The sequence below is a fragment of the Callithrix jacchus genome, chromosome 6 (genome assembly GCF_049354715.1).
Source record: "Callithrix jacchus isolate 240 chromosome 6, calJac240_pri, whole genome shotgun sequence".
Lineage (NCBI taxonomy): Eukaryota > Metazoa > Chordata > Mammalia > Primates > Cebidae > Callithrix > Callithrix jacchus.
In genome coordinates this window covers 150,880,629-150,897,426 of record NC_133507.1, presented here as the reverse complement: position 1 = coordinate 150,897,426, position 16,798 = coordinate 150,880,629, and the positions used below count along the sequence as shown (strand labels likewise).

General features: G+C 41.0%; 1 protein-coding gene across 2 annotated transcripts in view; it reads left to right on the top strand.

The window, feature by feature from the left end:
• DNER (delta/notch like EGF repeat containing) overlaps positions 1–16,798 on the top strand; it is a 379,011-nt gene that overhangs the window by 352,039 nt on the left and 10,174 nt on the right. For both annotated transcript variants that reach the window (XM_002749868.6, XM_054258006.2), the window contains exon 11: positions 2,917–3,048. In XM_002749868.6, coding sequence (XP_002749914.3) covers positions 2,917–3,048 — 132 coding nt within the window. The remainder of the gene's footprint in view (positions 1–2,916; positions 3,049–16,798) is intronic.

Genomic DNA, 16,798 nt, shown 5'->3' with positions numbered 1-16,798 from the left:
TTAGCCTTACTCAAGTAACATTTTATTTTGTATTTTCTTCATAGATGATGTTATTGAAGAACAACAGTGATTTAAGAATAACTGTTTTTTTTCTAACTCAAATTTAAAAGGAGCCAGTGAGCCAACTAAAAAATCAATTGGCTCAGGGCAGCCAAAGCTTAAAGATTTATCAGTTAACTATGAGTAAAGAATGATAATACTGTATACTATGAACGCTTCTAATAAAGTAAGTTAAAATGAATATTGATTGAGAATGGAATATTGTGGTTGAAATGCATGTGAAAACATAATGCTGTTACTATGGGGAAACGTAAATGAAGCCAAACTTATTTTCTATAATTCATAGTGCATCGGCAGACACTTTGCATAAGATCAATAGCAAAAAGCATGATCATTGTAAGGCAGAGAAAAACAGTCATTCTTGGGTGTCTTCCGGTTGAAAATTCCCTTGAGAGATTCCATCGTTTGAGTCACTTCATATTCCTGTTGCCAGTCATCATAGAGCATAGCAAAGTCCTCACACTGAGAGCCAGTTGAGGAATAACGGATTCAACTAGCTGCATAGGAGTGTTCCTCTATAAAAGAGGCCATTAGAATAAACCCTAAGTTATCTGGGAACTGTGCATCACTCCAGAGTTCTGCCAGAGCACAAATGTTGCAGAAATAGCTGTCAGCGAATTGGCCCCTGACTGGCATGGGGTTTATTTTATTAATTTGCGTCATTTAATCCCCAGTGTAACTCTAAGAACATTATGGTGATGAAAACCTATCCCAGAATGGGATAGGTTTGGCTGTAGCTGGATTTTAGATACTTTATTTGATAAATGTCTACAGAAAGAGTTCAACCTATTTTTTTCCTTGCCATCTCCATTCTTACCAAATCTTTCCAACCTAGTGAGTCCCAAGAACAGACAATTCTAGGCCTTCTCCTGACTATGTTACAGCCCCTTAGTGATCTGAGATTTAATACATGCACAGGGTTGCCCTGGTCCCTGATTGTGGCATTTGCCTCCTTGGAGAAGCTCTGGACTGGAGCAGGCCTGGATGGACTGAGCTGATAGCCTTGAGGCTGTACTGTTTAGGAAATTAAAAGCATATGTCATTGACATTGGACTTCATGAAGCAGAGTGGGGCTTTTGAGTTTTGCAGACCATAGCAGGAGGGAAATGTGAGGCTGTTTCCATAGTGATTCTTTTAAAGGTAACAAGGCATCTCATTTCAGAATTTGCAGTGTTCGGATTGCCAGCTAAAGAAAGCGATTTTTTCGTAAATATCTCTAATTACTCGTATCTTCCTAAATGGTTGGAAAGTAGTACTGACGTAGATACTTGTCGAGATCTTTGATTTTACCCTTTTAACATTTCTCAGCACGTTCTCGGTTATATGCCTCTTCAATGAGTCTACCATGTAATGCTGTTTGTAATAGTTTAATCTATGACTATTTCCACTAAGAGTGATTGCTCCATTAATAGAAGGACAACCTTTGAAATAGGCAATCAATCTCATGTTTTTTTCTATTGATGTGACTATATTTAGTGCAGGAAACACATTCACGTATATATTATATGTGATTTATAATCAACCCAGTAGGACCCAGAAGTTGTAAATGTTTCATTCAGCATAAAACAGTAAGATGCCAGGTATAGAAACAATATGAAATAAAACAGACATGGACTATTTTAGTGTGAGGCTCCTCCTCTAGAATGGTCTGAGTGACATAAAGTGGTTTTATAAACATGAAGTAAACAAATAGCAGATAGAAAAGCAATTTAATGCTAATTAAGTGAGCCCAGAAGTAATCACCTGAGTGTATGCTGAAACATTGCCTTTTAAAAATGGTCAAAATATCTGATTTTGCTCACATGCTTTAGTCCATGACCGTAGCAATGCTAGGAGTTTTGTTTTTTCATCACTGTCTGCATTTATCTAAGCAAAGGAGGGCTTATTTCAAAAATTTTTTTCTCATTTTCCAACTTTTGAGAGGGAGAGAGTGCCTCAATTTGAAATATCCTCTTCTCTTCAGCTTTGATGAGATGCCTTTAAATTCAAGAAGTGTACGCATTTTGTCTTGACTCATAATGACAGCTTTAAAATCATTTGAAGATGGCTTTGTTCTAAGGGCTGTTTGAATCACTGTGACACCAGCTTTGGATCCTGGTTTGTCATTTCTATCAGGTTCTCTCTGAAGCATGCAAAGGTGTCCAGAAAAGTTGGGTCTAGCCAGGGTCAGGAGCTGAAGGTCACATTCTTCCTGATGGGAGAATGACAGTCAGCTTCCCTGGGGCCACCATTTCTCAGAAAATATTAGCCTGTTGCTCTTTCTGAGCATGTCAAGAAGAACCACATCCAGGGATTTGGAACGTAAAGCAACCTCTCCCAGTTGACTCAGACTGGGTGCACAGCTATGTCCTAGAACTACCCAGACGAGAGTCAAATGTCCAGTCTCACACACTCAAATACTTGGCTACAGAATAATCATAAACTGTGAGTTTTCAGCTTTCTGGAGTTCCGGAAAAATAAATAATGATATTCAGCTGGTGAAATCCAAAATAAAATAGATTTCTTTAATAAAATCGAGACCCCCCTCAACTTCACTTTTTCTGATCAACCTGGAAAGATTTATTCAGGCATGGGAATCAACCTCACTTAACTAGCTAAATGAAGCTAACTAGTTAAATAGACTAGAGGAAAGATTCTTTTTACTAGTGCTATGTATGTATTTTTTCGTTTTTCATTTTACAGAAGAAGATCCCTTGTCTGGAATTTTCTGAGAGTTCTGTACTTTGTACAAACAGCAGGTTGGGCTCTGTTGCTAGAGGCCGTGACCCCTAGCCTTGGATCTTTATTTTTTGGCCAGAAAAATGACAGGAGCCATGGATGCAGCAGTTTCACCACTGCTTTTTCTTATCTCCCTAGGGGAAGAGTGCGACATTGACATAAATGAATGTGACAGTAACCCCTGCCACCATGCTGGGAGCTGCCTGGACCAGCCCAATGGTTATACTTGCCACTGCCCACATGGTTGGGTGGGAGCAAACTGTGAGATCCGTAAGTATTTCTGCAGCTCAGTCACTGTTATTTAACATTTGTAGCTGTTATTTAAGCATTTTCCTTCAGCAAGAAGATGCCGACTGTGACCAGAGAGCCCTCATGTCACTGACAGATGAGGCAGTGAGTCCCAGAGGGACAACCAGGGCTCCTCCTGCCCCAGTTTGGTGCTCAAAACCCGGTTTAGCACGTGTGCCCCCTGCATTCTGCTGCCCCCGCTCCTTCCTGAGTCTGAAGCCAGCCTTTCCCCAGGATGAGAATTTTTAGATGTCATCCAGAGTTCACTGCTACTCATGCAGCCAAAAATGTGCTGAACAGAAAAGCATTAGGCTCATATAAAAAAAAAATAGAGTCTTTGTGTTGAAAATTACAAAACACAGAATGTAAATTCCCTTTTTATTTATGTGTTCAAGTGTCTTCAAATGTATTAAGTTCCATCTATTGCCTGGGGAAAAGTCCAGGGAGGACAAGCTTAAAGGAAAAGCTGGAAAACGTTTTGGGCTGCTTAGAGCTAGGGAATCTCAGGGTGAACTAACAGAAGTTTGATAAATGTCATAATCAAGATTTTATACGTAAAAACAATGTATCTACTAGGATTGAAGTGAAAATGAGAAATGACGTGGAATCGAGTTTTTACTTTTTATTTTTATTTATTTATTTTGAGACTGAGTCTCTCTCTCTCTCACCAGGCTGGAGTGCAGTGGCACAATCTCGGCTCACTGCAACCTCCACCTCCCAGGTTCAAGCGATTCTCCTACCTCAGCCTCCCAAGTAGCTGGGACTACAGGCACGTGCCACACGCCCAGCTAATTTTTGTATTTTTAGTAGAGACAGTGTTTCACCATGTTGGCCAGAATGTTCTCGATCTCTTGACCTTGGGATCTGCCCACCTTGGATTGCAGCTATGTGTCATTACATACAGATTATAGGCTTGAGCCACTGTGCCCAGCCAGAATCAAGTTTTCAGTTGTTTTGGAACTGTTAAAGATTCCACTTTGAAAGATATTTTCTTCTTTAAATTAGCTGGGGCAATTTGATCTTTCATAGCCGAAGAAAGCTAAGCATGCTGACTTGGCCTGATCTGTCTGCTGTCTCTATTCCTTCACTCTGCGTCACAAGACCAGACCCTCACTGGTGGCCCTTGCTGCCTATGGCTGCATAGGGTCATCTCGTTTTCATTGCATGTCTGACATGGGGGTGGCCAGTATTAGGAAACTCTCTTGTCCAAATATGGACCACATTCTCTGACATCAACTTGATCAACTTGACCACATTCTCCAACGTTAATTTGACCAACTTGATAAGAGGCTGAGGATGTGATTTTGCCTCTTACCTGCTCACTTAGTGTTTTTCCTCTTGGTTCATTGCAGCCAAAGTGTGAAGTGTGTAATTATTATAGGGCTCCCCCTTAGCATTCTCAAATGCTCCCATACAGGCTTAAGAATTAGCTTTCCTTGCTAAAGATGGGTGAGATATACTCCCTTATTGAAGAGAGAGGCAAAGGACTGAAGAGGACTTCAATGATAAAATTGTAGGGACTGTAGTTTGTTGTAGGATCTTAAGTCCAGTCTGGTGGAATCGGCTGGTAGAAAGGATTCCAGACTTGGTCCACAGGACCTTGGCTCTCATTCTGGCCAAGCCACTCATTGTTATGACTGCGTGCTAAGCCTCAGTTTACTTTTCCACAAAATGGGGCCAGTTTTCATTCTGAAGTTTAGTATGACAAATTGACACATTTTGTGCCTTAGGGCAGAGTAATATCTATTTATAGCTTTAAAACGGGATTCATGAAAATAAATATATAGGAGAGTATAGATAAAAAGTCAGGAACACACAGGATATCATCAAGAAATTTTGAGGTGAGATCCTATCTTTGTAAAATACCTAAAGTTTACTTCTTCTGGTGATGAACAATATAGGCAAAATAGGGAATAACAAAAAGGAGCAAAGTTCAAGCTCCATCATATTCTGTAACCTGGATAAACAAATTTACCTCTGGGAGCCTCATCTGTCTCACTTGGTTATAGGAAGGCCTCCCGTGCAGATTGCTGCGAGGATTAAATGAGGCCAGTGTGCAGATTTCTGCTGTTCCGTAGGCACTGAAAAATGCTGCTTATTCTTTCTTTTATTTTTTCTGTACTACTGTAGCTCTTAAGCTATGAGCTACTCCCAGGGAAGATTAACTTCAGCAATGACCTTTTTAGACGCTGCCTACAGCCCAGGACAGTGGCTATTCTGAGTGGCTGGGTGTGATAGGGCCCATTACACATCTGAGTACACACCTGGACTCTTTCTTCACTCACTCTATCATTTTCCATTTGATGATCTCATTTATATTTCTCTATGGAGCCAAAGGAAATAAAACTAAATTTCATTACAGATTAGGCTCTGCCAGGTCCCAACATTGGATATTTCTAACCATGGGCTGAGTATATATAAAGGAGATCACATGTATGAGGTTTGCAGGTGACACGTAGCTGAAGCCAGTGGCTGGTGTCTAGAGAATTGGATCTGAATCAATGGAATGAATCCTAGGATCAGGAGTGGACACAGAGTTTGTACAGTTGGTGGGGCAGGGAAGCTATAAGAGGCCTCTAGTCCTGCATGAGCCATGGGAACCACAGACTCTGAGGTCTCTTTCTAACCCTGAGCATCTATGATTTTCAGAAACCAACAGGTGGATGCCTGGGTATCACAAAGTCTGGTTGGTAGATCTAAATAGGAAAGTTCAGGCATCCACAGAGAACCATGGCCCACATAGCTACATGGTGCTGGAGGGCTGCCAAGTCTTCCAAGGAAGTGAAGAGTCTTCTATTAACCTGATCACTGCCTTCAGAGGCCACATTGCTTGTCTCTCTTCCTTGCTTCCTCTGCTGTAGCCAGTGTCCTGCTTTCCCTTCCTTGAGCAGGTCAAGGTCATCCCTGCCTTCAGGACCTTTGCCCATGCTGTTCCCTATGCCTGGAGTTCTCTTCCTTCAGATCTTAGCACAGGTGCCTTCTTCTCATTCAGGTCTCAGTCCAAAGGTACCTTCCCTGACCATCTGTATCAGTTTCATATTGCCACTGTAATAAATTACCATGAATTGATTGGCTTAAAACAACACAGATCCAGGCCAGGTGCGGTGGCTCATGCCTGTAATCCCAGCACTTTGGGAGGCTGAGGCGGGTGGATCACGAGGTCAAGAGATCGAGACCATCCTGGTCAACATGGTGAAAACCCCTCTCTACTAAAAATACAAAAATTAGCTGGGCATGGTGGTGCATGCCTGTAATCCCAGCTACTCAGGAGGCTGAGGCAGGGGAATTGCCTGAACCCAGGAGGCGGAGGTTGCGGTGAGCCGAGATCGCGCCATTGCACTCCAGTCTGGGTAACAAGAGCGAAATTCCATCTCAAGAAGGAAAAAAAACAAAAAAAAACACAAAAAAACCCCATACAGTTCTGGCATTTTACCACTTTTGGACTGACCACAATTTTTTTTGAATTATAAAATATGGAAAACATGCCTTCCTAAAATCAAGGCCTAAAAATAAAAAATTCTATACATCTTTACATAGCAGTGTTGATGTGTTTTGCTTTATCTGTGTAAGATTTACAAAGTTAGAGTTCTAGTTAACCTCACTGACTGACAGTTGGCCAGTTTTGTTTATTAAACGTTGAATCCATGGTTAAATGCAGTTAAACTATTAAATTAATGATATTTTGCAGTTGAGAAATAGGCAAATGGGTTATCTTAGATTTATGCATTCAATCAGGAATCGGTGGCTCTTTATTGTCAGGCATTGAGTGTAGTTCTGGGATGTAAAGGTTACTGAAACATCCCCTGCCTTCGGGAGCTTGTAATCTGAGGGCAGGTTTGAATGTGTGATGAGTCACTGTAAGGCTTTGCACAGCCACCTCTAGACAACCAGGGAAAGGGAATATAACTCTTCCTGGGGCCACGGGTGAACTATAGATGGATGTCTTGGGCCTTTTCCTGTAACAATAGATGGAATTTAATAATGTTTAAAGAAACTTATCAAATGATTATAGTATATGGGCGGTTCTCATTATACAAATAGGTCAGCTTCTTTGGTTCTCATTTTAATGTAAACCAAGATGTTTAAAAAATGAAACTAATTAATATCTCTCCTTATCCAGATCTCCACCTCACTACTCAGAGGTAACTACTCTTAGACATTTACTGGATATTCTTATAGATGCATTCAGTCAATAGTTAAGTTCCTAGTTTCTCCTATCCAAATGAGACTTTTTTTGCACACTCTTCAACATACTGTTTTTATGTGTGACGATATATCCTGAAGATGCACCCACACTCAACATACTGCTTTTATGTGTGACAATATACCCTGAAGGTGCACCCACACTCAACATACTGCTTTTATGTGTGACAATATACCCTGAAGGTGCACCCACACTCAACATGCTGCTTTTATGTGTGACAATATACCCTGAAGATGCACCCACACTCAACATGCTGCTTTTATGTGTGACAATATACCCTGAAGATGCACCCACACTCAACATGCTGCTTTTATGTGTGACAATATACCATGAAGATGCACCCACACTCAACATACTGCTTTTATGTGTGACAATATACCCTGAAGATGCACCCACACTCAACATACTGCTTTTATCTGTGACGATATACCCTGAAGATGCACCCACACTCAACATACTGCTTTTATGTGTGACGATATACCCTGAAGATGCACCCACACTGGCCTATGCTGAGCTACCTCACTTTTAAAATGCCACATGGTTTGGGAGGTGGAGGTGGGTAGATCATGAGGTCAAGAGATCGAGACCATCCTGGCCAACATGGTGAAACCCTATCTCTACTAAAAATGCAAAAATTAGCTGGGCATTTGGCACACACCTGTAGTCCCAGCTACTTGGGAGGCTGAGGTGGAAGAATCACTTGAACCCAGGAGGCGGAGGTTGTAGTGAGCCGAGACCATGCCACTGTGCTCCAGCCTGGCAACAGAGCAAGACCCCATCTCAAAAAAAAAAAAAAAAGCCACATGGTATTTTCATTCTTTAGCATCTCCAAAATTTATTTAATCAGACCCCTATTGACATATAATACATTTGGGGTTTTTTGCTTTTTAAAGCAATACTGGAATTAATATTCTTATATATGCAACTGTCTTAGTTTGCTTGTGATATTACAACAAAATGCCTTGCAGTAAGTACTTGCTCACAGTTCTGGAGGCTAGGAAGTCTGAGAGCAAGGCACTGCTGGATCCGGTGTCTGATGAGAGCCCACTCCTCATAGGTAGGGCCTTCTGGCAGTGTCTTCACATGGTGGAAGGGCAAGATGGCTCTCTTGGGCCACTTTTATAAGGACATTAATCTAGTTCATGAAGGTAGAGCCCTCATGACTTAATCATATGCCAAAGACTACATCTCTTAATTCTATCACTTTGTTGATTAGTGTATTAGTTCATTTTCATACTGTTATAAAGAACTGCCTGAGACAGGGTAATTTATAAAGGACAGAGGTTTAATTGACTCACAGTTCAGCATGACTGGGAAGGCCTAAGGAAACTTACAATCATGGCGGAAGGCAAAGGGGAAACAAGGAACCTTCTTCACAAGACAGCAGGAAGGAGAAGTGTTGAGTGAAGTGGGAAGAGCCCTTACAAAACCATCACATCTCATGAGAACTCACTCACTATCATAAGAATAGCATGGGGGGAACCACCTGTCTCTCCGCTGACACATGGGGATTATGAGGATTATGGGGAATACAATTCAAGATGAGGTTTGGTTGGGGATACGATGCCTAACTCTATCAATTAGTTTGCAACATTTGAAATTGGGAGTCACATATATTCAGACCACAGTAACATCTTTGTGCTTACTTATGTGAGAATATCAATAATCGAAATTCTCAAAAACATAATTGTCAAATTAAAGGGTTTTTGCATTTAATGTTTTGATTTTGGTTGGTGATTATCTTTTTTTTTTTTTTTTTTTGACTTTTCATGAGAATTTCAGTATTAATCGGCTCTTTGCCTTTTAGAACTTCTCCCCTGGAAAGCAGTGGTGTTGAGGCCCAAGGGTAACTTGCAAATCCTACTGAATCCATAATTACCTTTAGTACATGCTTGGAACACCAGAAATGTATCCTCTACTTCTCAGGGTGGGATTGTGGCTAGATGGGGAAAGCATCCTGACTGAGTGGCAAGAATGCTATGGTGGAGTTTTGTGGTTGATAACTCAATTCAGTGATTTGAGCTGGTTTTGAATTCTAGCTCCTGAGGTATTTATCCTTGGCTGGAAAACAAGATCTCTGAGCCTCAGGCCTTGATAAATGGGATAGTAAATTTAAGCAGTATAGTTCAGTGCTGGGTACATAGTAGGTGCTTCATAAATGGTTGCCTTAATTATCATCATTAGCTGTCTTTCTGTTCAAACAACTAGAAGTCTCTGGGCATCTGCTGGAAACGAAATTTTCCATCTCTGATGGAATCTTGGTAAATTAGATACTTTTGGGTGATTAACTAATTTTCTATAAGTATAAAATATTATGGGCCGCAGACATTATATAGATAGGTAGTTGTTATTGATGTAATTAGAACTTGATTTTTTTTATTCCAAAAAATCTCCTGAGGAGGAACTTTCCATTGTCTCTCTGAAGAGTACTGTTGGATGTGTATAGCGTAGGGAAATGCTTTTCAGGCCTGTTGAGTGCAACCCACAGTAAGCAATATGTTGATGCTGCGTGTAACCCACAGACTAGTATACACAAAACACACACAACATAAAATAATACTGAACTTTTTATAAGTGTGACAAACTCTGAAATAGTTCTCTAAATTAGTATTATTTTTTAAATGTGAGTCCGGCTCCATCACATTGATTTCTGTAACCTACAGTTTGGAAAACATTGCTTATTGATTGAAGTATGTGGTTTTAGAACCAGACCACCTGGGCTTAAACTCAGGGGCTACCACTTGCTGTGTGTCTAACCCTGGGCATGTAGCTTCCCTCTCAGAGTCTTGGTTGCTTCCTACATAAAATGAAGGTAATAGCAGTGTCTATCTCAAAGCATTATAGGAGGAATAGTTGAGTTAACACCTTAACACTTAGAGTGTCCCGCACAAATTGAACCCTCAATAAATATCAGCTCTTATTAACTAAAATGAAGAGCCAAACATCCAAATTTAACTATTTGACATAACTGCCTGAGTGTCTTAAAGGTACCTCCAATTTATTTATTTGTTTATTCAACTTTTATTTTAGATTCAGGGGATATATGTGCAGGTTTTACCTGGGTATGTTGTATAATGCTGAGGTTTGGGATATGAATGATCCCATCACTCAGGTACTGAGCATAGCCCCCAACACTTAGTTTTTTTTAACCATTTACCCCCTCCCTTTCCTTCATCCCTAGTATTCCATAATATCTATTGTTGTGGCCTCTATGTCCACAAGTACCCAATGTTTACCTCCCCCCAACCTTTTTTTTTCTTGAGACAGGTTCTCACTCTGTCACCCAGGCTGGAGTTCAGTGGTGCGATCTCAGCTCACTGCACTCTTTGCTTCCCAGGCTGAAGCCATTCTTGTGCCTCAGCCTTCCAAGTAGCTGGGATTATAGGCATGTGCCATGATACCTGGCCAATTTTTTTGTATTTTTAGTAGAGATAGGGTTTCGCCATGTTGGCCAGGCTGGTCTGGAACTCCCGAGATCAAAGCTATCACCTGCTTCAGATTTCCAAACTGCTCAGATTACAGGTGTGAGCCACTGTGAGTGGGCAGCTCCCATTATAAGTGAGAACATGTGGTGTTTGGTTTTCTGTTCCTATGTTAATTCACTTAGGATAATAGCCTTCAGCTGCATCCATGTTGCTGCAAAGGACAGGATTTCACTCTTTTTTTTTTTTTGAGATGGACTCTTGCTCTTGTTACCCAGGCTGGAGTGCAATGGTGTGATCTCTGCTCACTGCAACCTCCACCTCCTGGATTCAAGCAATTCTCCTGCCTCAGCCTCCTGAGTAGCTGGGACTACAGGAAGGCACCACCACACCCAGCTAATTTTTGTATTTCTAGTAGAGATGGGGTTTCATCATGTTGACCAGGATGGTCTTGATCTCTTGACCTTGTGACCCACCTGCCTTGGCCTCCCAAAGTGCTGGGATTACAGGCGTGAGTCACCGTGCTGGCCCATTCTTTTATTTTAATGATTGCATAGTATTACATGCTGTATGTGCACCACATTTTCTTTATTCAATCCACCATCGATGGGCACCTTGGTTGATTCTATGTTTTTGCTTTTGTGAATAGTGCTGCAATGAACATGCAAGTGCCTATGTGTTTTTTTTTTTTTTTTTGTAGAACAATTTGTTTTCTTTTGGATATATACCCCATAATGAGATTGCTGAGTTGAGTAGTATTTGAGAAATCTCCAAACTGCTTTCCATAGTGGCTGAACTAATTTACATTTCCACCAACAGCATATTCCCTTTTTCTCTTAGCCTTGCCAATATGTTGTTTCCTGACTTTTTAATAATTGCCATTTTGACTAGTATGAAATGGTTATCTTATTGTGGTCTTGATGTGCATTTCTCTGATAATTAGTAACGTTGAGCATTGTTTTCTTGTTTGTTAGCCACTTGCATGTTTTCTTTTGAGAAGTGTCTGTTCATACCTCCTGCCCATTTTTGAATGAGGTTATTTGTTTTTTGTTCGTTTAATTGTTTGAGTTTCTTATACATTCTGGGTATTAGATCTTCGTTGGATTTTGTTGGATGCATCATTGGCAAACATTTTCTCCTCTTCTGTAGGTTGTCTATTTACTCTGTCAATAGTTTCTCTTGCTGTGCAGAAGCTCTTTAGTTTAATTAGATCTCACTTATCAAATTTTGCATTTGTTACAATTGCTTTTGAGGATTTAGTCATATATTATTTTCCAAAGCCCATGCCCAGAATTGATACCTCCAATTTAACATGTATAAAAAAAACCTCAGGATCTTCCTTTCAAACCTGGTCATCTCACTCGGCTACAACACCTCATCCATCCAGTAATAAAAGTCAGGAAACCAAGAGTTGGCCTCCTGGTTTCTCTCCCCTTATTGGCCTATCTGTACAAGCTGCATTTAGTCTGATTGATTCCCCCTAACACATCACTCACATACATTTCCCTCTCCCTGTCTCCATGTCCATCACCCCAGGCCAAGCTACGACTAACTCTGCTTCATCCTACAGGAGGCTCTGAACAGGCTTTTGTCTTGCTCCTCAAAACTTGTCTTCATGCACAGGCAGAAGGATCTTTTCAAAGTGCAAATTGGAACACTCAGACCCTCCCGCCCCCTGTTTTCCACCCTGAATGTGCCAAGCTCCTATTAAAATAAATAAGTGACTAAAGACCCAAGGCCACACTGCCCTACTCTGCAAGGAGGCCCTTCCTCCTTGCTGGGGCCACTCCCTGCCTCTCTCTCAAGCAGTCACACTGTTCTCCTTCCTGCTCTCACTCTGCTCCCTCGCCTTCCTCCCACAGGCCTGTGTTCACTCTGGTTCTTTGCCTGTGGCAGTACCCCTCTGCTCTTGCCCATCCCTGGTTAGCCCCCACTCACACTTAGAACCTAACTCCCTAAGAGCTCCTGTTGTGCAAGCTCTCTTGACAGTTAGTGAGGTGAAATATCTGCTGTCCTCCTGCTGCACTAAAGAGCTCATCCCTTGTAGACATTGCACAATTGTACTTTTACATTTTGTGTGTGTGTCAACATTTGCCTGATCCCTGTATTCCTCAAAAAACTGGGGGCTGCATGAGCCTACTTTTCTCTCTATTTTCCCTTGCTCTCCATCCCTGTCAGTCAGTACTGTCCCTGGCACATAGTAGGTCCTTAATTCATATGCTCAGTGAATGGACCTCCATGAAGGAGATGATCTCTTTCATTCCCTTTTCTCATTTATTCCTCTTCTAGAGATTAACGAGAGTTGTTAATCTTTTTTTAGTCTCACTGCTTTGATTGTCTTGCTAACCTTTAGCTATAGAAAACAAAGTAATTTGACATCCCTCCTCACAATTGTTCTAGGCAGCAAGTGGTCTAAAAAATTATTAAGCTAAATAACATCTTCATAAGACACATTCTCACTTTTGCTCTTTAAAAAATAACAGGTAAGAGTGTTCCTATTTCTCCACATCCTCTCCAGCATCTGTTGTCTCCCGATTTTTTTAATGATCGCCATTCTAACTGGCGTGAGATGATATCTCAGTGTGAACATGTGGACTCAGGGAGAGGAGCATCACACACAGGGGACAGTTGGGGGGCACAGGGGAGAGACAATGGGGGGTGGGGAGGGAGGGGAGGGTGGGGAGGGATAACATGGGGAGAAATGCCAGATACAGTATGCACCTAAAGTAAAATAAATAAATAAATTAAAAAAAAATAACATAGGTAAGCAAATTAACTAGTCTAGCTACATTCATCTAGGTAAATTGAAAAGTAGATGTGGGATATGTATTTTAGACTGGAGTCTATTTCTGGCAGAGTGGAGGTGGGTCTGATTTCATTCTCAGCTTGGCCACTGACTGCGTACTTCACCTTGAGCAACTGATCCAAGTCTAGCACGTCTGCCGAGCTCAAGGTGTTTGTTTAGGGCCAGCTGAAATGTTTAATGCAAAAGCACTTTGGAAAATACAAAACCTCAAACAAATTTAGTTTAAACAAAAATGCAAATGATCCGTCAGACCCACAAGTGTGCCATTTTTCTTGAACAGTTCAGGCACATGCATTCCTGGTCACGCACCTGCTGGGCTGATGAGATCAACCCATCTAACCCATCTGGCACATTCTGGTTCACAATTCTTTCCCATGCCATGCTGTAGCCAACATAGTCAACGATTTATGTGATGGGACTCCTGGGATGCAGCAAAGTAATGACTTATGAGGATAGCATCTGGATGGAGAGATGGTGGTTGCAGCCACCTGGCAGAGATAAATTTGCTGCCTAGTATTGGACTTATCCAGATCCATCCCAGCTACTAAACCAATTAGCCTGTAAAGTAGCCGCAGTCATTTCTATCAAAAAAGTTTTGGATGACAGTGAGGAGGGAATCTAGCTTTAAAGAGAAAGGCAGGGGGAGGGAAGAAAGCAGAGCTTGTAGGAGAAATCTTGAGAAAGTTTTCCTGAAAGTCCAAACAGCTTGGAATACAGATTTTTGGGATATGGAGCAGATGGTCAGAAATGCAAGCAGTCAGACCTGGGACACTGCACTGAGCACATAGCCCAGTATGTTTTTTTTTTTTCACTTTAGTAGCCGTGTGGTTGTGTACTCACTGTGTATACACAATGATAACTTATGATATGTAAGTTAATTCTATGAAGCTTATGCATAAAATGCAAGAACTCACCAAGAACTCCTGTGATCTTCCATAGTGATCAGATCTGAGCACTCTACCGAGTTGGAGGAAAACATAGTACTGGCTGCCCTTGTATTGATTCTAAATGGATGTTATAACATCCTCTGTTGAGTGTTGGACTCCAGCCTGCAACTGAATTTTTTAGAGCATGTTATAATATTTGGAAATCAAGTGAATCACGCTTGCTTTTTCAGCCAGAAAAACAAGTTTTCTCTCTCAGCACACACCAGGTATTGCCAAATGAGACGGCTGCTGATTTGGGGATCGAGCCTTGGTTCTGATTTCCCAAAACCCCTTCTCCTTCCATTGTGACTATTTGTTTCTGATGATTTATATTGCTCTGTCTTCCTGTGTGTGAGTTGGCTTAGCTGGAACAGTGAATGCACTAATGGTCATTTAGTTTTACTAAGCTCCACAGGCCTTATAAGCCCAGGCAGGCAGACTCAAATGATAAACCAGGCTTCAAAGGTTTAAGTGAAATATTCAGGAGAGTCTGGATGCAAACTGGGAAATCACATTATTCATCTGTTCTCAAATTCTCAGGAAGCATCCAGCCTGGGCACGTGGGCCATTTTTTTGTTAGCTTCTAGGAAGTGGGTCTGCAGGCCTGGGCCCCTGTTTGAGTATCTATCTGTACACTTCTTCAGACTGCAGCTTTTCAAGGTAAGGAATAGCTAATTGTGATTTTTAGATTCTATGATGGTTGAAGATATAGCTAAGATGAGGGTGTATCTAGAGGCCACAAATACTCTCACTGATAACGGAACAGTGAGAAGAGTCCTGTGGATTTCATGGAAAGACAGGTTCATTCCCATTTCTGCTAACCTCTGTATCTCATTTGCAGGCACTTGGAATTCTACCATGAAAGTGATGTCCTGGTGTGGGTGGGGAAGTGTGGAATGGTGGTGGTGGTGTGAGTAAGGTAGAGAAAGCATCCTTTATTCCATATGAGTTCAGATTCTCTTTGGTCTTACCTAGCTCCTTAAAATGTCCACAGTTTCCTTTCAAATATACACTATCTAGAGAGTTTCACTTGGGTGCAGATCTAAAACTGGAAATAACTTGATGTTCTTGACCTACACCAAGCACAGAGATTACATCCTGTCCTTCTAGTTTTTTTCTGCTAATACAGATTGGTGCTTTTAGTAATAACACAGGGCCATGCTCGATAATCCTCAGCTCAGAGCAGATGCCTTAGGGGATAGGATGCTCCCCTTTGTCCTTCCCTCCTTCACCACCATGGCTGCTCCTCTTTAAGGATCACATGCCCAGGAGTGGACTTTTTAACTTTTTAAAAAGTTAAAAGTTTTAAATGTTTTAAAAACATGTTTTCTAACTTATGCCACAGCAAGCCAATGAGGTATATGTTATTTCCATTTTACAAGTAAAGAAACTGAAGCTCAAGGAGATTGAGTAAATGTAGGAGCTGGGATTGAAAGCAAGGTTGGTGTGATCCCAAGGCTGATACTATTTCCAGTCTTACGCTGAAGATGATCCTAAAAATGTCTTCTTTAAATAATGTATTGCTTATTGCTTCATTGTAAAAGGAGTAAATTTTTATTTTTAAAACCTGGGAAAGACTGAGAAGTATACAGAGGAAAATAATCATTTTTAATTCTGTCTTCTAGAGATCACTGTTGTTAGCATGTTGCTGTTCAAAGGCTAAGACCTCAGATCTTGACTTGCATCAGATGTATTCACTCTAAGTGATGTCAATTCTCTAGGCCTCCTTTGTAAAGTGGGGAGAGAGAACAATGTATCTTCTGGTGCTTATAATGATTCAATGAGCTGTTTTTAAAAAGAACTTAGTTTATAATAAGAAATCAATATATGTTTGCCATTATCATCAGACTATCTTTCTGAGCTTTTCAATGTGCATACAGATATTTTAAATTCATAAGATATTGTCAAATTATTGTACTGTCCAAGTAGATCCTGTTTGGTAACATGCTTTTATTCTTTTGTTTAATGGATATTTTTTCATCTCACTGAGTGTTAAAGATTTAGGTTATTTATTTTTTGAATTTTATAAATTATATTGGTGCTGGTGGAGTAGAGAGAGAGAGAATAGGGTGAGGAAAATTTAGCTCTGTGTGTGTGTGTGTGTGTGTGTGTTTGAGACAGGGTCTCACTCTGTTGCCCAGGCTGGAGTGTGGTGGTGTGATCTCAGCTCACTGCAACCTCCGTCTCCCAGGTTCCTCAGTAGCTGGGACCACAGGTGTGTGCCACCATACCTGGCTAATTTTTGTATTTTTTGTATAGAAAGGGTTTTGCTCTATTGCCCAGGCTGGTTTCAAATGTCTAAGCTCAAAGCAACCTGCCTGAGTTGGCCTCCCAAAGTGCCAGGATTACAAGCAAGAGCCACCATGCCCAGCCA